Source organism: Plutella xylostella, chromosome 13, assembly GCF_932276165.1.
Source record: "Plutella xylostella chromosome 13, ilPluXylo3.1, whole genome shotgun sequence".
NCBI classification, from domain to species: Eukaryota; Metazoa; Arthropoda; class Insecta; order Lepidoptera; family Plutellidae; genus Plutella; species Plutella xylostella.
The window spans coordinates 10,536,281-10,558,879 of record NC_063993.1 but is presented as its reverse complement, the minus strand read 5'-3'; the positions used below and the strand labels follow the sequence as shown (position 1 = coordinate 10,558,879).

Below are 22,599 nucleotides of genomic sequence, written 5' to 3'. Positions count from 1 at the left end.
ACAAAACTCTATATTCCCAGGTTCGCGTGCACGCCGTCGGCAAGGGCTCCGCGCAAGCCGTCATAGTCCTCCGCTACGGAGTGGACCCGGCTCAGGAGCGCATAAAACTACTGAAGCATGCGCACAAACGGGCGGCCGCGCGAGCGTGGGAGAGAGAGAAGGCACTAGTGGCCGCCGGCTGGGAGGGAAGAGGCTCCTGGACCGAGGAGGAAAAGGAGGAACTGATTTCTCACGGCATCGTCGACGGCTGGGCCGCTAAGGATGTCCATTCTGTCTCCAAGTATCCGCAGCTGGCTGACGACCCGGCTAATATAGTGTTTGTTCGAGATAGTAGGAGAAAGAGAAGAAAGAGCGGCCGCGCGCGGCACCGCTCGTGATTCCACTGAACGTGCCATAACCGTGCCGCCCCACGGTGGGCGCCAACCGGCGTCCACAACCCGGCAGGACTCGGGCCTTAGTTTGTACTGTTTTTTATATAGGACTGAAAAGTATTTTCGATGGTCTGTCTGAAATTCTCGATTGATTGTGAATCTTTGAAACTCTTGTGATCTGAATTGGACATAAATGTGTTTTCGTGTTAGGGTGTTAGTCGGTTTTGTTTCGCGATGGAGTATCTCTTCTTTAGCGCTCGTAAAAAGACTTAAGGAACTGTCTACCATGCATTTAATTTAGAGTTGATAGTAACTTTAGTATTTTATCAGCTTTTTGTACTTAGGCACAGCGGTCGTTCTTCTCATATTAATCCATTTGGACTGAAAACGGAATCTCACAAAGTTATCAAACGACAGGGTAACGAGTCATAAACAAACATGAAATTAATAATGAAATAAATAACCCCAGCATAATACTTAGATACCTACGAAACTATAATACTCAATACGATCACAATATTTTAATTATTATTGTTTATACTTTTAAAATCATGTTATACCTATTTTTATCCTTTACACATCACGTAGTAATAAAATATAATTTTTCACGACTATTTGTATAATCCTACTATCATTAGCCAAATATTTTGTTCTATGGATACCTTTAGATACCTTATATGTAAATAATATTTTATTCTTGTAGTTGTTCCTTTGTAATATTAGACCTTAGGTATTTTTACTTCGCAATACTTATACTATTAAGCAATAATTTTATATAAAAAAACCTTAATTTTGCATTTTGACTATGCATTTGATATTGCAAATCAAATGATTTTGTAAAACTTTTTATCGCTGACATTACGTTTTAGAACCTTATCATAATAACATTGGTTTCTCAGAAGTATCCCATTATTCCAACCATTAACGGCACTACCAATAACGGTTCGGAGCGACAGAGTCCTAAGGTAGCCTAATCCCTATAAAGTTGTAGCTGGCCTCTAAAGTAATAGACAAATAATAAAAATACCTAAGTAAATACCTAATTAAACTAAACTAAAAACGTTAATACACACTTTCTGCATGTGTTGTGCAATAATGGAAGAGTAGGTTTATTCTGAATAGAACCTCTTCTGGCTGATTTGCAATTGTTTCGGCAACTTTCTTTGCCATACGTAGGTTTAAACGTCGTGTACTTTTTTCTTTTTAAAATCCTTCAACTTTTTTACTCATGTCGGCCTAATAGCAAGTCAGCTAGAAGCGAAAATATAAATTTGTAATTGTAGATTTATAATAGTATATGTCCATACATGTGTCTCATTTAAATTTGTGGTGTCTAAATATGTGTTAGAAGTACTAAAGTGGTTTTTTATTTACTTCAAAAACATGACTTAAAAATACATAATAACGTGATTTTCTGTACGCTTGAAGGTTGTGTTTTTGTGGTAAAATTTAAAAGCAGTAATTTTATGCTAGTGACTGAATGGCAGGCGATGAGCATGATATTTTTTACAAAATTATAGAAGATGAAGTGAAAAAATATTACACAGGCCGTAATCCTCGGCCTGCACTAAAGTGATATTTTTGCAAAATGTGACTAAACGAAGCAATACTTTGTAATGTAATACGTCTTATCTTTGATTTAGTAATATATTTAAGGTGTAATTTAATTTAATAATTGATATATTATCTATTGTGAATGTAGTTATTGATTTCGCGGTGATATTTATAGAGCAGTATAGTTATCTTTTTTATAATGTATAAAGAATTCTAATTTGTAAATAGGTACTTAAAAGTTGAGGATGTAATCTGTAAAAATATTGTACATATCTTTACGCTTGAATTATTTATAATGTAACCGTAAGTATTAGAATACGTAACGTGTAAAATATTCTGTAATTCTAGGAGGGAAGAGTCTCGTTGGTAGATCGATAATGCTGTTCTTTGAGCCTATTTCTTCACTATCTATCAACTTCTTTACTTGGCAGTATAATCGATCTAAACCAAAGAGGTCGCATTACCATAGAGTACGGCCATTTCACTTAAATACCATAGACAATTCAGCTTTTAGAACAGATTTTAGACCATAGACTAAAGAGTCTAGTGCCTCTAGTGAGAGAAACTGTGACTCCTTATTCTAAGCTTTAGATAAAAGCTTAACTAAATACTGATTTCAATTCACAAAAGGCATTTACAATTTAGAACGGAATTCCTCGTGCAACATTTCATTTGTACTATTACTGTAGATATGGTGCGTAGTTAGACCCCATTATAGCCAACCCTCATATCTGTGACGTCACGCTAACAACTGTCTCTTTCATTCACCTTGCGAGTGAACGAAACAGCAAGCGTATAGCCACAGCTGTGCGGGCGAAGCATTCGAATACCTACTCTATGTGTATAGAGATAGAGTAAACAGTCATACTCCGGTAGATTGGGGTACAAGCGTGCGACTGAAAGGGATGTAAGAATGTACAATAATAAATATAGAAAGTATTCTAATGGAATATGTAATAAAATACTAAAATATATAACGGCCTTTCATTTTATTACCTAGTATAAAATATATAAAAGTTTACTTACAGTAGTGTATATCACAGTATGTCTAAGTACTAACAGTGAGATAGTCCACAAAGTTAGTGTAAACTCGTCCCCAGTACTTCGGGTCTCCCGCCTTGTCCAGGGGTAGGTTACTCGGTGGAATGGCAGTTCGATTAAATACTTCCAACCTTGACAACATCATCTCTAGTACCTCTGGGAATCTGAAATAATGGAAAATTAGATTTAGTAAATAAACTATAGGGAAGATAAGTAATGAGCCATAACGGTCTCACCGTTGGAAAAAATAAGGGTAGACACGTTAGTTTTATTACTTCTACGGGTAGACAAACACAACATGTTGTCTATCGACACAGTCCAGCCAATCAGAGAGTTATATAATGAAACCAATAAAACAATGTAGAATAGTAGTAGGTTATAATTTGTCATGTAGCATAATTATAGTACACTGCAAATTGACGTAAGTTAACAGTAACTATGAAAATACAGGGCGAACTCTGTCGCATGCTATTCGTAGGCCTGTCAACACTCCTTCTTATTCCCACTTAGGTATAGTTTCTCCATTTTTTGGACGGTAGTGACTCACGTCACACACACTTAGGGGCCGTCCATTAATCACGTGAGGTCGTTTTTCTCGTTTTTCCCTCCCCCCTGGTGATATTTGGTGAGGTTTGGGACCAACCCCCCCTCCCCCTCCTTGGATCACGTGTATTTTTTGGGAGTCTATGTAAAGGCTATTTTTGACTAGAAAAAATATAACGAAAATTGCGTTTTGAATTGAAACGCAACGGCAGGCGAGTCAATCACGTTAATACTACAAATCGTTCAAATTTTTGCTTCGTTCAAAATTTTGGTTTAGAAATACCTAGCGCTTTTTGGCAATAAATTAATACACGTGATATCTAACGAGACCCCCCCTCCCCCCACGTGATGTTTCGTGAGGTTTTCCGTACCCCCTCCCCCCCCTTTTGATCCTCACGTGATTAATGGACGGCCCCTTACTATTCTATATTTATTCTATACTTGTCATTACTCGAACGGAATAAAAACTCGCACTCTGCGCACTCCCCATGCGAATCGACATCAATGTCCTACCTACCTGTTATTGTTAGAACGAGGTACAGTAATTTTTCTAAACTCAAAAAAAGGCCTAGCGCCTGAAGGGTTAATAGATATTGTATAGACTTACTCTTTAGCCAAGTTCCTCATCTCGCAGGGGTCCTCCTGTATGTTGAAGAGGCACGGCGCCTGCAGCGGTAGACACGGAACTGATGTTGCATTCTTACACGATACCGTCGCTTGATCTCTGAAATAATATGTCAATAGATTATGTAGGGGTGCAGGGAAAGAGCCGCTCTCGGACAACGAAGGGCAATCAGCGGATTATGAATATTTTTGAGAGCGCATTAAACAGAAATAACTAAATTATAGATGGAGAGATAGCGACAGTGAAGCAGGTTTCGCTATTGGGAAAATAATACTTACTACGTTTACTTTTTGCTATTCAAACCAACTTGTTTTTTAATGAGCTATCAGAAAACTCTCAATTGGATCATCCACTAGTTACATGCGAACATAATCTTATCGTGTAACCCCCGCTTCACTCCTCTACTCCTCCACCCTCAGTGCAATACAAAACACACTCACCTCAAAGCCAGTACAGCTTCCCTATCAGGCATGTATCCTCCTTTCTGCAACGCCACACCAGCGGGGCTCTTGTATACAGCGTCTACGTCGTACGAGCCCTCGCGCCCGCTCGGCCCGTACCACCCGTCCCACGTGCCGTTGTAATTCGTACCTGGAGATTGAAGTTAGATTAGAAGTTGGTGTGGTGTTCCGCAGGGTGGTGTATTGGGACCGCAGCTATTCCAAATCTGAATACTGACATTAATTACTGAAAATCATCTTGGAACTGTTTACAGGTGTAAATTAAGATTCCACCCCAAGTTGAATGTATCTAGTAGATTGTGACAATAGCTACTATTAAGAAATACTTTTGGTAAGGTGGAGGAAACTTAAATAAGCACATTAGATAGATAGTCAAAACACCTTCTTGTTCAACTCAGGCCTGATTTAGAACATAACACATATTGGTACCTTTAATAAGTTTCCACTGGTCAACGGTGATGGCGGCGCTGCCCCAGATGTCATCGATGTTGTGCAGCAGCGCGCGGCGCGGCGTCGTTTCAGCCCCCGTTAGCGCGCCCCACACGTCTATGCCGTCTATGGTACCCAACTTGCTGTAAGGATAGAATATAATGTAGACATATTTGACACCGCATACAACAGCACATATAGATAAACAGTCATCTGAGCAACAGCACAAATAGATAATAAGTACTTATAAAATAACAGAGGTGATTTGGTAACCTAGGTACTTAGGCACAAGAACACATAAGGAGTGCAGTGATTATAATATTTTCGAACCTCCTATAACGTTGCGTATCGTCAACTTCACTGTCAAATGTAAGGTGAAAATTGATTCGATTTTGTCATCGACTCTCGATTATTTCGCGACTTTGTCATCGACACGCTAAGAAACATAAACACCTGGATATAGGGGCTCAGTACTCGTAACATACACACCTGGGGTCCCCGCCAGCGGCGCGGTAGATAGTCGGCAGCCAATCCGTAACATGTAGTTGGTCAGTAACAAGCGAGCCGCGCGGGAGAGAGGCGCCCCACACCAGCCCCGCGCCGCGCACGCCGCCCTCCCATAGCGTGTTCTTCACCTAATAGACAACATAGAAGTATAACATCAGATGAAAAAGTATTGCTTCAGACGACGTTGCACGGCATCTTGATCAAGGTAGAAGGGTACAAACTCTTTTAGTAAAAATTCCGCCAATGGCGTCGCCGCGCCTTGTTTATCGCGACTGGCATCAAGTGGAGTCGAGACTGAAATAGCAAAAAAAGAATGGTGCACCACAGGGCAGTGTATTAGGCCTAGTTTTATTCCTAATGTAGGTAAGATTTTATGAATTGAGAGATACCAGCCATCTCCGTAGAAGCCAGTTCTTCTTTTCTCGTCAGCTAACCGACAAATTTACACATTTCCTGCGCAATAGTTTGCCACTCTTATTGTTACAGTTTTAGAGCAGTAAACATGCTATACAGTTGTAAACTCTTATAAGTCCCCCAAAGTGCAGTTGTGTAGGGCACATTCGTTACTGCAATAGGTAACTGCCAGTGAAATTCAACCACACCTACCCCTCTAAGCGGCCAATTAGAGCCAGCATTGTCGTTAAACCCCTGCGGCGCGCCTCCGTTGTCAGTGGTGAAGATGAGGAGCGTGTTGTCCAACATGCCCGCGGCTGACAGGGCTGCTGTTACTGCGCCCACTGATGAGTCTAGTTTAGATAGTACCGCTGGAAAGAAAGATAATGGAAGTTTTTTAGCAGGAAAGCTGGTTAATATTCGTAGTTGGTCAACTTTCGGTATTAGTCCAACTGTGAAATACGTAACGAAAAACAAATCCGTAACAAGATAATTACTAAATGGAATTGTAGGAACAGATGGATTCCAGTAGTTCAATGTAGTCAATAGATGGTGGTCCTTGATTCACCAATCGTTACCGTAACGGGTGCGTATTGTGACGTATAAAAACGAAATGTATAATTTCACATTAATAACGTTCACAACATATAATGAACGTTACGTATAACAACAAAATCTATATTTTCATAAGGTATAAGATTCAATTGGTATAACGTACATTTTATATAAAATCAAAATATATAATACTTACGAGGACTAATATCAATTCGTATAACATACATTACGTATATCGTTTAAAATATATACCTATCATTTAGTATAAAGTTCATAAAACATACTAACATATATAACATAATCTGTGTTTAATTACCCAACACCGTCAAACCCCCTAGCACCAAAACCTAAAGATAGGTGCGACGACGAGCAAAGCGAGGAGGAGCGTGTTAGGTGCACATGTTCGTCGAAACCAAAGCGGAGCGCAGCGAAGCGGAGCGGAGCGGAGCGGAGCGTCTCCCCACATAGCGCCAATAATAATAATAATGTCAAAACCCCTAGTACCAAAACCTAAAGATAGGTGCGACGACGAGCAAAGCGAGGAGGAGCGTGTTAGGTGCACATGTTCGTCGAAACCAAAGCGGAGCGCAGCGAAGCGGAGCGGAGCGTCTCCCCACATAGCGTCAATAATAATAATAATGTCAAAACCCCTAACTAGTACCAAAACCTAAAGAAAGGTGCGACGACGAGCAAAGCGAGGAGGAGCGTGTTAGGTGCACATGTTAGTCGAAACTAAAGCGGAGCGCAGCGAAGCGGAGCGGAGTGTTCCCCCCACATAACGTCAATAATAATGAAATTACGATACGACAATCATTTATACTTTTTGTGCATTATACATTATGATAATTATATCCGTTGTAGAATATATGTTATAAACGTTATATATTATGAACGTTATGCATTTTAATCGTTATATCAATTGAAATTATACTTTTTGAACGTTATTCTTTACGAAATTATGTATTTAGTAATTATGCCTTTCGTTTGTTATGCACAGTGATCGTTATACTTAATAAATTTATATCGGGAACACCCAAATATTCCGAAAAACTTTTTTCCGAATTTGAAAACACCGAATATGTAATTTACGAAATATTGCAATACCGATTTTTTAAAATGCCGAATTCTAAAAATCACGTAAATTATAATTTCGAATATTATAATCACGAAGATTTGTTATTACGATTGTCAAATACACGAACGTTAATAAATCCGATTACTTAAGCTTACGAAAAATAAAATACCGATTTATTATAATCACGAAAAATACAAATCCCGATCGAAAATGTGATAATTCGTGATTTTGACAAAAAAACCATAAACGTCTTAAAAACCTTAGACCCAAAACCTAAAGATAGGTGCGACGACGAGCAAAGCGAGGAGGAGCGTGTTAGGTGCACATAGATATCGAAAAACAAAGCGGAGCGCAGCGAAGCGGAGCGGAGCGTTTCAAATATAGAGCAAAACAATTGCTCGGAGTTTTATGGTGTTTAACCTTAAAAACCTTAGGACCTAAACCTAAAGATAGGTGCGACGACGAGCAAAGCGAGGAGGAGCGTGTTAGGTGCACATAGATATTGAAAAACAAAGCGGAGCGCAGCGAAGCGGAGCGGAGCGTTTCAAATATAGAGTTAAAATATTGTAAATAGAAAAGTGTTTGTAGTATTTGTTGTTAAGTAACACAACAAAGCAATAAAATTGCTCGGATTTTTAGGGTGTTTAACCTTAAAAACCTTAGGACCTAAATCTAAAGATAGGTGCGACGACGAGCAAAGCGAGGAGGAGCGTGTTAGGTGCACATAGATATCGAAAACAAAGCGGAGCGCAGCGAAGCGGAGCGGAGCGTCTCAAATAATATAGCTTAAAAAATATTGTTAAATTGTATACGGATTATGCTGTTAATAAATATACACTATTCTTAATAACTATTTCTTGTTAACTAAGATACATTCGGGAATTTGTATTTTCGGAATATTAAAACTTCGGGATTCGTAATTTTAACAATTCGATATAATAAAAAGTCGTACTTTTAAAACATCGAAATAATAATATTCGGAAAATTGAATTTCGTCATTTTAATAAATATGTTGTTTGAATTTTCGTTTATTAACTATTCGTGATTTTCGTTATTCGGAAACTTAAAATTCGGGATTGTGTATTATTCGGAATTATGAAATTCGTAATTTTAAAAATCGTTATTTTCATATTCGTAAAAAAGTAATTCGGATTTATGTAGTGTACCCATTTATATCATATGGGCGTATACCTTGTGAATGTTATACCATTCGTTTTTATACCTCGTATTACTTACCCTACCGTAACATACGTTGCAGTAGAATGGAGATATATTTTTATTTTATTTTAATAGGAAAGCTATCTAACATGACTGTAGTTGTTGCTACGATAAGAGCGATATACAGGGTGGCCCAAAGAGTGACGTCCAAAGGAAAATGTTTGATTCCTTAGGTCAAGGGGTAGCCAAATCACCCCCATGTATGTTCAGCAATTTTTAGTAGTTTAGGAGTTATGATTTTTTTAACTAATTTTCTACGAAAATCGACCTCAGTGGATCAATAATGTTTTATTATTTTTTTGGATAACTTATTTAAATAATTTTTTATTTTTGTATCATCCTCTTAAGTTGTTCTTTTAACCATAAAAGTTTCAGCTTCCTAGCTGTAATGTAAGGCAGCGTTCCCACTACGCCGGACCGGCAGATCTGCCGCGCCGGTAAATCTGCCGGAAGACCTAGTGGCTGTACAATTTATATGAAGCTATTCACATTATCCCGGGTCCGGCATTTTTGCCGAGCCCGGCATTTCTACCGAACGTTTTGTCACTACGAATTGCCGGTAGAACGACCGGGCCCGGAGTAATGTGAACGAGTTTGTGCCGGTATCTGTCCCCCGCTCGCCCCGCTTATTTTGCCTTCTAAGATACCACCACAACGCAACAATTTCGTCGTCCATTGTGCGCGCAGGTCCAAATTCAACTGAGGACTGTCTGAATTTCTTCCGGGATCCGATGTAATGTGAACACTCTGTCCGGTGTCCGGTTTTCGGCAGATCTGCCGGTCCGGCGTAGTGGGAACGCTGCCTAAGTTAGTTATTTTTATATCGAAAGTTCAAATTATACTCGTATCATCGAGCTAGATTGCTCTGAATTTTCAACTTGAAATTAAAAAGTGAAATAGTTATTCTCATGGTCCCTTATTAATTTTAAAAACTCCGCAAGGTTCCAAAATTACATAGAAATAAAAATAAACTATTGCTTAATGGGGTATTATTTGCAGAAAACAGCCTTCAAAGGTATGTGGGTGGAAAATACCTAATTAGTAAATTGTTTCAGAAAGTTTAAAGATTCCTGTTATGTCATTACTAAGGACTAATTAAGTTAGAAAATGTATCAAATTAAAGGGAAAATAAAATTATTTACTATTTTTTTTTATTTTAGCTGCATGTTTGAATGAAAATTCTTAGTAAAATGTTTTAGTGTAAGTTGTAAGATTAATGCGATAATTGTATTATTAACAATAAGTAAATAGACTCAAATAATTATTTGACACATTTACTCATAATAAATTTTCAAAATGGCGACCTCCCAAATCAATACACAGCCTACATCTACGCAAGAAATTTTGTTTAAGTTGCCTAAACGCTTCTCTGTTTCCTCTAACGACATTTCCGGCCTCTCCAATTCACTGTCTTAGCTCCTCTTCATTTACCGATTCTCGGGCGTAAGCTATGTCTTTGTAATAACCCCAAATAAGAAAATCAATCGGATTTAGGTCAGGCGATCGTGAAGGCCATCTGATTGGACCGTTTCGTCCGATCCACCTGTTGGGATACGTTTCATTTAAATGATTACGCACTTGTGCTGCGTAGTGGCATGGTGCACCGTCATTTTGGAAAACTATGTGTCTTCGAAAAGCGAGGTTGACTTCCTCCAATAATTTATTTGAGTCTATTTACTTATTGTTAATAATACAATTATCGCATTAATCTTACAACTCACACTAAAACATTTTACTATGAATTTTCATTCAAACATGCAACTAAAATAAAAATAAATAGTAAATAATTTTATTTTCCTTTTAATTTGATACATTTTCTAACTTAATTAGTCCTTAGTAATGACCTAACAGGAATCTTTAAACTTTCTGAAACAATTTACTAATTAGGTATTTTCCACCCACATACCTTTGAAGGCTGTTTTCTGGAAATAATACCCCATTAAGCAATAGTTTATTTTTATTTTCATGTAATTTTGGAACCTTGCGGAGTTTTTAAAATTAATAAGGGACCATGAGAATAACTATTTAATTTTTTTATTTCAAGTTGAAAATTCAGAGCAGTCTAGCTCGATGATATAATTTGAACTTTCGATATAAAAATAACTAACTTACATTACAGCTAGGAAGCTGAAACTTTTATGGTTAAAAGAACAACTTAAGAGGATGTCACAAAAATAAAAAAAATATTTAAATAAGTTATCCAAAAAAATAATAAAACATTATTGATCCACTGAGGTCGATTTTCGTAGAAAATTAGTTAAAAAAATCATAACTCCTAAACTACTAAAAATTGCTGAACATACATGGGGGTGATTTGGCTACCCCTTGACCTAAGGAATCAAACATTTTCCTTTGGACGTCACTCTTTGGGCCACCCTGTAGATTGGGATTTCCTGAAATCGTCTGCCATTTACAGATGGTTAGGAGAAAGGCACATAATTATCATATCCCCAACGTATGAACGTACCACCATACCCACAGTTTTTTTTAAATCGGGATAGGTACCTATGTTGCAGTGCTGAACAGAAAAAGACAACAACGCGAAAAGCCAACCCGTAAAAGCATAAGTCCGCCCCACATTTACAGGCTTTAACCCCACGAGAATATAATATAATAACGAAAGACAATTATCTTACCAGCATACTTCCGTCTCTGCTGGTCCTCAATATGTTTGAACGTCTCCACCAGGCGGTACGGGGCTCGGATGGGGTCGTAAGCGTTCTGACTGTGCATCGCCGAGTGAGCGATAGTGAGGAACAGAGGCGACGACTGGTTGTGTGCGCGGATTATCTGGAAGGGAAAGGGGTGGGGATTGAATTTCTATTTCTGTGTGGCAGAATATGTGTGTGTAGATTGTGTAGCATGGGGAGGCTTTAAGCAATTCTATTGATAGATTGGAACTTTATAGTAATGAACCTTGTGAGTAGGTATTGGTCATGTTAAAACTAGAAGTCAAAGATTTCATAACACCATATAGGTAGGCAGATGGAAAGATTGCAGTTAGACGTAGGAAGTATGCGGAATTGCGGATAAAGGTTAGTAAACTGGTGGAAATTAGATATCTCATAGGTATACAAAGTGTGGCCGGGATTCTATAAACTTACCTTTATACTTTCTTTGGTATAAATGTCGGTGACGTATTGACCGTACAAATCGTGAGCTACGTCGTATCCTGAAAAAATACAAAACTAATTTTGAAAATAATGTTTTAAGCAATCGATTACTAATTTTTCTTATTATTACATACCGCGTCTAAAATCAGTGCCCCACGTCCCATTCTCCATGGAGATGTGATCGAAATGGTCGATGCGGCCCGACCAGAAGCCGAGGTGGGAATCGAACCTGAAACACGAAATCATTTCAACCATAAATACTGCATTAACAAATCTTGGACCAAACTTCCACAACACTGTAATATGGCAAAAGCTAAGACTGTTCTTTAGGGGAATCTACATTATTTCGGTGATGAACTTTATTGTACTTCAGTGATTTCCAATTTCTACTCACAAACAACAAAAGATTCAGTCTTATGCCTGAATGTGGGTAAACTGAAAATACCTTTATATAACACTACCCTCGATATTTCATTTCTCTAGTCAACCATCCTCACAGTTTAAAATTACTTACCACACTTGCGGGCATCGTGATTCATGTTCTTGCGATGACATCTCCAGGTCTAATAAAATAAAATATCTAGGCATCATGATTGATCAGAACTTGAATTTCAAAGACCATATTCAACTAACGTCCGCAAGAGTGAGAAAGCTCATTTTTATCTTTAAAAAACTAAGACATATCCTAGATCCCTACTTACTAAAGCAAATATACATAGCTCTCTGTCAATCAGTACTTATCTATTGTATTACCTCGTGGGGCGGAGCTCCAAAGACTACCCTTGTTATTCTAGAACGGGCCCAAAGAGCTGTTCTTAAAGTAGCTACTTTCCGCCGCATACTTTATCCCACTGAAAGGTTATACCAAGATTGCGAAGTTCTAACAGTTCGTCAGCTGTTTATATATCACACTGTACTGAAGCAGCATAAACTTGTACTGGACTGTCTTGACACTAACAAACATTTAAGAAGGAATTACAAAGTTTGTAAGACAATCACGTATAAACATGCCTTCGTACGTAACTTTTTCTGCTTTGTTGGACCATACTTATACAATAAATTGAATAAATTAAATAAACTTCACCTGTTGAACCAATATGAGTGTAAAAATGTTATGTTAAAATACCTACAAAAACTTAATTATGAGGATACTGAACATTTGTTAATGATTGCTACCTAACTTTTATTATGAGAACATAGTATACATAAATGTAAACTTTAAAACTGTCTATTACTAAATACTAAACTGCAAGTGTTCGTCAATAAGTCCCTAAGATCGATCCTGCGCGTTTTCTGGCCGAAGACAATACGTAACGAAGATCTGTGGAAGCTGTGCCGACAATCTCCCATCGGCAAGGAAATTGCGAAGCGAAAGTGGAGATGGATTGGGCACACTGTACGAAGAGGAGCTACAAATGCCGCAAACGTAGCTTTTGACTGGAGGCCACCAAATGGCAAGCGCTCCCGTGGACGCCCTGTCCAGACATGGCGCCGAAGCGTCGAAAACGAGCTGCGAGCCGCTGGACTAAGCTGGAGCGAGGCCAAAAGTACAGCCGAAGATAGGCGGAAGTGGCGGTCGTTAGTGGAGACCCTCTGCACCTCTGGGGTGCCATAGGAACAACAACAACAACATTACTAAATACAAATATTTTGTCCCTTGGGTACAAATTCCCAAGCCATTAAACTTCTAGCCACCATTAATTTTTAGATTGATCTAGCTAGCTTTATTTGATGTAAAGTTTGTATGATTCTTTCATTTAATTTATTTATTTTTAAGTTATAATTAATCTTATTTTTAAGATAATTAATTTTATTTTAAATTAATTTTAATCATATTGAGTACCTACTTGAATTTGCACAGCTTTATTATTATATTCTATTGGAGGAGCGCTGATGCCTGATGTACAGGTCTCTGGCCTAGTTCAGGCACAGATGTAATTTGTAATTAGATAAGCTTTTTTGGAATAAAAAATATTTATTATTATTTATTATAAAAATATTTAAAAAAAATATATTTATTAAATATTTATTTGAAAACTTATGCAAGTATAAAATACAGCTTTTAGGCTATAATTATTATCACTGAGGCGTACGTGTGCTTAATTCCATCATCATCAACCCGTAATCGTCCTCTGCTGGTGGACACTCATTCAGCCACTATATACCGGCTAACTGTCTAAGATCGTTGGTATAGCGAGCCTCAATGCTTTCCACGCTTCCCTTGCATGATTTAAGGGAGCTTGTGCACGGTGCAAGTATAGCTTGCGCATGTTGAGGCACTTGCGTGGATTATATGCATCGTAAACATACATCGTAAAACACATGTATCTACTTGGAAAACTCGAACCAATAGCTTGTGCATATTTTTCACGCGTGCAACCTGCATCTTTACTTGCTCCAGCTACATGCATCGTGTACAAGCACCCTAAGTCCAGCTATGATTAGGTAGATTCACCCTAAAGACAAACCATGCCTTACCCTCGGCTCATCGGCAGATACTCCCTCCGATGGAAGCCCAGGTGCCACTTCCCCACGAGGTGCGTGCTATACCCCAGCCCCTGCAGGTGCTGAGGCAGCAGCTTCTCAGACAGCGGCAGCCCGCGCGGCTCCATGGCGAACAGGACCGTGTGTTGCATGCCTGGGAGGGTTGTTTTTGATTAGAGACTGGGGCTGTGGATTTTGGAATAGATTATAGGGAGCTGAGACAGTAGATTACGGATGTATGATGATTATAATAGTGTTACAGAAGATGTTAAGATATAAGACTTACCTAGATATTGCAAAAGAACGGCACTTAATAAATTAACCACTGGAGGACATGAGCTTCCTCCAAGAATGGAAGGATATTTGCCATAATCTCCATGTTTGGCAGGAGGGTTGGGGATATTAATGTTAGATATACCTATACTACACAATAGATAGGTTTTAGCATTCAGTGCTACAGTAATCTCCTGGCTAACCTGACCTCATGATAGTAGTGTGCAAATAGGACTCTTCTGTGCCAATTTATTAAACTACCATGCGAGCATTGCCTTTGACCTTAACCGATTTTCGTTGTCCATTTTGTATAGGTCTTATTGAAAACCTAGTCGAACCCGCATACAGGACATAAACACTTATGTAATCATAGTGTCTGAAAGACAGATTTTGGTTCGAAGCTATTTTCTGGGACGTGATGAAATGCAATGAAATCTACGAGCTTTGTCATACGATTAGGAAGGCTAGAGGTGGTAGATAGTGTAGATACTAACCGCATTTGTGACCCATTTCTATCGCGATAACGGGAAAGGCGCAAGATAGTCGCAGTTAAATAATGTGTGTAGCTGATATATGTAGCGCTGCATGCGTAGATAACAGAAGGTGAAAGCACCCGGCCACACATAAACTGCACTGATTAGATACATAGTTATACGAGGGCTACACCGAAAAGATCGGGAATAGAATACTTAGGAATAAATTAGAGTGAAACCTTTTTGGTGTATCAAATGTAGTGTTTTTTCAAACATAATTCCATTTTCGAATTTTAAAAAAAGTAAAAAATAAAAGAGTATTGACCATTTGAATTTGACAAGTCGGTGTAAAAAATGGAGCTTACGCGGGAACATTTCCGTGCAATAATTTTTCACAACTTTCGTCGAGGTTTATCTCAAGAACAATGTCTCGCCGAGCTTGTTTCTATTTATAAACTTGAAGCACCAAGTAAAACGACTATATATCGTTGGTATTCTGAGTTTCGCCGTGGACGTTCCTCTCTTACCACAGTCCCTTCTACTGGTCGGCCAAAAACAGCGGTAACACAAGATAACATCGATGCTGTACGCCTGTTAATAAAAGAAGATAGACATGTGACATACGAGCAGATTCGGGCTTCTCTCAGCATTGGTATGACAGCCATTCAAACCATTTTACATGAAGAACTGGATGTCAAGAAGTTTCGCGCCGGGTGCCCCACCGTTTGACCGAGGAACAAAAGTCGGCTCGTGTTAATTGGTGTCGATCTGCTCTGCAACGGTTCAATGGAGGCAGTTCAAATGCTGTCTACAATATCGTCTCTGGTGATGAATCGTGGATTTATTCATATGAGCCCGAAAGAAAACATCAATCGGCAGTTTGGGTCTTCGAAGGTGAGGTCAAGCCAACAAAAGTTATTCGCTCACGCAGCGTGTCGAAAAAAATGGTCGCTTCGTTTGTATCGAAAACTGGCCATGTGGCTACGATTCCATTACAAGAACAAAGGACGGTTACTGCTGATTGGTACACAACAGTTTGTTTGCCGGAAGTCGTAAGAGAACTTCGTAAAACTAACCCGAATCGTCGTATAATCCTTCACCACGATAATGCAAGCTCTCATACCGCTCGCAAAACAAGAACGTTTTTAAATATGGAAAACGTGGAGTTGATGGACCATCCTCCGTGTAGCCCTGATCTGAGCCCCAATGATTATTTTACATTCCCAAGAATTAAAGATATGCTACGTGGTCAACGGTTTAGCGGCCCAGAAGAGGCGGTCGAAGCTTACAAATCAGCTGTTTTGACAGTATCCACTTCAGACTGGAATTACTGTTTCAATGATTGGTTTAATCGAATGAAAAAGTGCATTGAATGTCACGGAGACTACTTTGAAAAACAATAAAAGTAAATAATATTATGATATCTTTGTACTTTTTTCTATTCCCGATCATTTCGGTATCGCCCTTACCTTCAGTTTAAGTATTTTGTTTTAGAGTGTTAAGTATATGAATTTCATCTTTAAAAGATGCAGGAAGGGGGGGCTTCGTCATCATCATCAGGTCCTGGGATCCCTAATCAGGGACATAGGGCTCGAAGTGTGGATTTCCGGCCACGCCTTTGACTTCGTGCCAGCTCATGCCGAGGGCGGCTGCCTACTGCACAAGGTCCAAGGAAGTGGGGGTCCCTGTGACGTATTTATGTACCTACTAACTGTATATGTACGCCAGCGCTTCCAGGTTGTATGTGATATGTGAGTCAGGTACCTGTGTGTATGGGGTGCTTGCCGGTGAAGAGCGCGGCGCGGGAGGGCGTGCAGATGGGGTTGACGTAGTAGTTGTGCAGGACGCGGCCGCTGTACGCCAGCGCGTCCAGGTTGTATGTGAGTCAGGTACCTGTGTGTATGGGGTGCTTGCCGGTGAAGAGCGCGGCGCGGGAGGGCGTGCAGATGGGGTTGACGTAGTAGTTGTGCAGGACGCGGCCGCTGTACGCCAGCGCGTCCAGGTTGTATGTGAGTCAGGTACCTGTGTGTATGGGGTGCTTGCCGGTGAAGAGCGCGGCGCGGGAGGGCGTGCAGATGGGGTTGACGTAGTAGAGTTGTGCAGGACGCGGCCGCTGTACGCCAGCGCGTCCAGGTTGTATGTGAGTCAGGTACCTGTGTGTATGGGGTGCTTGCCGGTGAAGAGCGCGGCGCGGGAGGGCGTGCAGATGGGGTTGACGTAGTAGTTGTGCAGGACGCGGCCGCTGTACGCCAGCGCGTCCAGGTTGTATGTGAGTCAGGTACCTGTGTGTATGGGGTGCTTGCCGGTGAAGAGCGCGGCGCGGGAGGGCGTGCAGATGGGGTTGACGTAGTAGTTGTGCAGGACGCGGCCGCTGTACGCCAGCGCGTCCAGGTTGTATGTGAGTCAGGTACCTGTGTGTATGGGGTGCTTGCCGGTGAAGAGCGCGGCGCGGGAGGGCGTGCAGATGGGGTTGACGTAGTAGTTGTGCAGGACGCGGCCGCTGTACGCCAGCGCGTCCAGGTTGGGGGTGCCCACCTGGTTCAGCCCGTGGAAACCCACGTCATTCCAACCCTGGAATAAGTATTGAGTTAGAAGCGACATTCTGTAGACTGAGTAAAGCTAGGTATCATGTTATAAATTAACTAACGTAACAGCACCAGTAATGGACACCTTAAGGATTTCTTACAAATGATTTGCAAACCAGTAATGAACACCCCCCCTCTGTAATCATTTCCATAAACGTAAGCTGTCCTATTCCTTTAGAAAAATGCGGAAATTCAGTATAGTTTCCATAAAATCAAGAAAGTCAATTTAAAATAAAATAAAACGAAATTACCAACAATATTCTACACTTACCTCTTTAACAATTTCCTTAAGAAATCTCCATTTAATTTGTGAACCCCCGTCAAATGAACTTTTTTTCCTCACAATTTTTAATCTGAACGGATGACATAAATAACTTGTTTATATAACAAGGAGGGATGTCTAGGCTTTGAAACTAAGGTGTTGCAATTTTTGTAAAACTATGCATACTCTTATTTTAGACAAAATAAGTTTGTAAGTGTCTATTACTGGGTCCGTGTCCATTACTGGTGCCGTTACGTTAGGTGAAAATGCCTTGTGATAATACATTGAATAAGTACTTAAAAATTAATCACATAGATTGGGGTGCATGAAAGGAACCTCCTCGCGGTGCACCCTGGGCAATCGAAAGATTGGCTAATCCTTTCCCCACAGTGAAATGAATGCGAATCGGTTCAATTGTGAGCCACCTAAAAGGCACTTTTCAGCGCCACGTCAACGGCACTTATCAGCGCCACCCAAACGGTTCTTATCAGAACCAGCCCTCACAGTAATATCCATTAACATTGAGGGTTTCTCGAGCAATAAATCCGCTCTTTTATCGCAATTGTGCGTTGAGACGCAGTGTGATATTCTCTGCGTCCAAGAAACACACCGTGACATCGGCCAACCCAGGCCCAATATACAAGGAATGAACTTGACCGTTGAGCTCCCTCATGCCAAGCATGGAAGTGCAATATTCGCGAAACCCGACATCAAGATCTCATCAGCGGCCTCCGTCTCCCAAGGATCTATCGAAACGCTAACCATTGACTTGGGCAACTGTACGGTAACGTCAGTCTACAAACCTCCCCACACACCGTTTCACTTCCACACAACGGACAATTTCGACAATAGCCCAACAAAAATTATTGTTGGAGACTTTAACAGCCATAGCATCAATTGGGGATACGCAGAAAACAACACAGATGGGGATGCGGTGGAAGAATGGGCAGAATCCAATGGCCTAGAACTCATCCACAGTGCCAAATTGCCCCCTTCCTTTAATAGCGGGCGTTGGAAACGTGGATACAACCCCGACCTGATTTTTAGCAGTGCAAACATCAGCACCCAGTGTTCCAAATCTGTTGGTAATCCCATCCCCAGAACTCAGCATCGGCCAATTATATGCAAAGTCATGGCAGTAGTTAGACCGAGAACAGTTCCATTTAGACGACGCTTTAACTTTACAAAGGCCAACTGGAGTGAATTCTCATCCCGTATTGACGAACAACTTTTAAGTCTACCACCCGTTCCTCAAAACTATGAGCAATTTCTTAATATCGTGCGCACAATATCTCGGAAAACCATCCCTCGAGGTTGCCGCAGCTCATACATTCCGGGACTACCAATCGATGCGGCTGATCTAATCTCCAGATATGAGTCACTCTACGCCCTGGACCCTTTCTCGGAAGAGACCATAATTGCCGGAGAGGAGCTCATGCTTAAGTTAAGTGACAGCCGTCAACAAAAATGGATGAACATGGTCTCTAACATCAACATGACCCATAATAGCAAGAAAGCGTGGTCGATGGTGCGTAAACTCACAGACGACCCACCTGCAGCTACACAACCAGGGCAAGTTACCGCAAACCAAGTCGCTCACCAGCTGATACTTAATGGCAAACCACCATGCAGACTTCCCAGACTACCCAAACAAGTAAACCAGGTAGTAGAACCTTCCACCAACATCAGCAAGCCGTTTACGCTCAGTGAAATTATTTTTGTCATAAAATCACTTAAGACTGGTAAAGCTGCTGGAGTCGACGACATCATGGTGGAGCAAATAAAAGAGTTCGGCCCTGGGACTGTGTCCTGGTTACTTGCCCTTTGCAACAACTGCACTGATTCGGCAAGAATCCCTAAGCCATGGAGGAAAGCAAAAGTTGTAGCGCTCTTAAAGCCGGGTAAGCCTGCTTCTGAAACTAAGAGCTACCGACCAATATCTCTTCTGTGCCATACATATAAGCTGTTCGAAAGGCTCATCCTTAACCGTCTCACAAGCGAAATAGAGCCAAAACTTATACCTGAACAGGCTGGCTTTAGACCAGGAAAGTCCTGCACCAGTCAGACCTTAAATTTGACTCAATCCATTGAGGATGGTTTTGAAACTGGAAAGGTGACTGGTGTGGTGTTTGTCGACCTATCAGCCGCCTATGACACAGTCAATATAAAGAGACTACTGGTGAAGGTCGGTGCACTCACTAACGATAACAACTTCGTCAAACTTTTAAGTGAGATGCTCCACAACCGCCGTTTCCAAGTTTGCATTAACTCGGAAAAAAGTAGATGGCGCTCTCAGAGAAACGGATTGCCTCAGGGAAGTGTGTTGGCGCCAACTCTTTTTAACATATATACCAACGACCAGCCCCGCGATGCAGGAACAGCTCGATTCCTCTACGCTGACGACCTTGCACTGGCATCGCAGGCAGCTACGTTCGAAGAAGTGGAAGGCACGTTGACTGCAGCTTTGCGGAAGCTGGGTGACTACTACAGTCAAAACGCTTTGAGGCCAAACCCATCAAAAACTCAGTCATGTGCTTTCCACCTACGCAATCACCAGGCAAATCGAGAGCTGGACATAACATGGGAAGGGGTAAAAATCCAGCACTGCTCGTCACCAAAATACCTCGGAGTGACCCTGGATAGATCCCTCACGTACAAAACTCACTGCCAAATCACCAAGAAGAAAGTCAGCTCCCGAAACAACCTTCTGCGACGGCTTACGTCTACCAGCTGGGGCGCCTCTCCGCAAGTTCTACGAACAAGTAGCTTCGCACTCTGCTTCTCAGCTGCCGAATATGCCTGCCCCATATGGGCAAGGTCCGCGCATGCTAGAGAAGTAGATGTTGCTCTTAACGACACAGTTCGTATAGTTACGGGATGCCTCAAACCGACACCGCTCCACAAACTCTACTCTCTGGCTGGGATAGCACCCCCTAGCATACGGCGTAAAGTGGCATGTTCTGTTGAGAAAGCCAAACAAGAATGCGACTCCAGACATCCACTTTACTCACATACTGCCGCACCTTCCCGCCTTAAGAGCCGCAAAGCGTTTCTAAATAGTGAGGTGTCCTTAACGGATGAAAACCCACAAAACGCAAGGCTAAGGCTCTGGGAGGAAAAGCAGCCCCAGGATCCTTTCCTACCTGTTGAGGAAAAACTTGCTCCCGGTAACAGTCTTCCCTGGCACATCTGGAAGACTCTAAATCGGTTGCGGGCAGAGGTAGGCTGCTGCAAGGACAATCTCTGTAAGTGGGGCTATACCGTTGGTAACAACCTATGCGACTGTGGTACCGCCCCCCAGACTATGGAGCATTTACTCTCCTGTCCCCTGTGCCCTTCCACCTGCACACGGGACGACTTACTCCAGGCCAACCAGAATGCTATCATAGTTGCTTCTTTTTGGTCTGGACAAATATAAAAAATCGCATTTCACTGACACGAAAGAAGAAGAAGAATCACATAGAGTAAACCAATCAGAAACAAATTTTAATGGCACGACAAGCAGTTGCATGCATTGCTACTTACCCACTTTTCACTAATATTTACACATAACCCTTGCCCTGTCCGCGTTACTTTCCATTTCTAATGGCCTCTTTGGCCACAGCACACACAGGTGCCGATTTGACGCTCTGGACAGCAACCTAGTTTGTTTGTTTGTACTACGTTGTATTATTCCTGTATTGTTATTAAATTTTTTTGTTGTATTCTTTTTCTTTCTTTTTTCTGTTTTGTTGTTCATTGTGTTAAATAAATGTTTTCTTGGTTTCTAGGTTTGAACTTTATTTTAATAATTTAGACAAAAAATTAAGGTATTTTTTGATAAGGGGGATCGAACCCAAAACTTTAAGTTAACCATACAGCGGAGTACCTAATGATCCAATGATCAAATTCGTAAACCAACCCAACAATGTTTGAAGTAAGAATACGAACTACCCGCATTAAAAAAAATCTAAACATTCTAAACGTAGGTAAGTCCCAATGATAATCAGCTTATTTCGATTAAAATCGACTTCTATCACCTCTATAGGTCACAAGATTAGTAAAAAAAAGTCAAAACTTACCAAATCATCAGCAATAATCAACACGATATGGGGTCTCCTCGCACTATCACTTCTAGCCGACGCGAGGATCGTAAACAAACACAACCATTTGATCATCATGTTGCCTGACGACCGACGCCCGGTCAACACAGAGTTAGACTGGCGAACTTTGTTTACTCGCTGTTAGGACGAGTGCAAATATTGCTTTAATCACGGTTAACTAAACTGCGTTCACATCATAAAGATAATATTATCATGTAGGTGTGGCGACACCTTCCCATACCATAACCATAGATTCCCCCGTGTTAATAGGTAAGTAGTTAAGATTAATGATCATTGTATTTCCTAATTATTCTCATTCATATTTAATTTGTGAGTAGCATGCGTGCCGTGCGTCGCTTGAACCGAGCCACTTCGCTTTCACTCTTCATAGATAATGCGAATGATTATTTAAGTAGGTACTTCGGCAGTTCATTGACTTGTATTATTATACAGGGTGTAGCAATACACATTACTGGGCACAATAAACATTTGTTTTATACTTACCTAAACAAATCTGGAAACATAGTATTTAGCAATTTAATCCATTGACCACCT

At 40.7% G+C, this 22,599-nt stretch overlaps 2 protein-coding genes across 7 annotated transcripts in view; one reads left to right on the top strand and one right to left on the bottom strand.

The window, feature by feature from the left end:
* Positions 1–2,899, top strand: part of LOC105385660 (teneurin-m) — a 392,514-nt gene extending 389,615 nt beyond the window's left edge. For all 6 annotated transcript variants that reach the window (XM_048625228.1, XM_038111852.2, XM_048625225.1 and 3 more), the window contains one exon: positions 21–2,899. In XM_048625228.1, the coding sequence (XP_048481185.1) occupies positions 21–377 (357 nt within the window). In that variant the 3' untranslated portion in view covers positions 378–2,899. The remainder of the gene's footprint in view (positions 1–20) is intronic.
* Positions 2,891–22,215, bottom strand: LOC105385659 (arylsulfatase B). Its single transcript, XM_048625231.1, has 12 exons — positions 22,024–22,215; positions 17,527–17,686; positions 14,364–14,523; positions 12,020–12,114; positions 11,877–11,944; positions 11,409–11,562; positions 6,138–6,295; positions 5,514–5,659; positions 5,025–5,167; positions 4,575–4,725; positions 4,117–4,233; positions 2,891–3,130 (listed from the first exon to the last, which is right to left on the bottom strand). The coding sequence occupies exons 1-12, from the start codon at positions 22,120–22,122 to the stop codon at positions 2,974–2,976; spliced, it is 1,608 nt and encodes a 535-aa protein (XP_048481188.1). The 5' UTR covers positions 22,123–22,215; the 3' UTR covers positions 2,891–2,973.
* Between the last annotated feature and the right edge of the window lie 384 nt (positions 22,216–22,599).

Excerpts from the sequence above, each read along its gene's own strand:
- LOC105385659 (XM_048625231.1), bottom strand. The coding sequence starts at position 22,122 with ATGATGATCAAATGGTTGTGTTTGTTTACGATCCTCGCGTCGGCTAGA. Across the intron at positions 6,296-11,408 it reads GCAGAGACGGAAGTATGCTG|CGGTACTATCTAAACTAGAC; the intron begins GTAAGATAATTG and ends CTTTCTTTCCAG. Across the intron at positions 4,726-5,024 it reads CCAGTGGAAACTTATTAAAG|GTACGAATTACAACGGCACG; the intron begins GTACCAATATGT and ends TTCAATCTCCAG.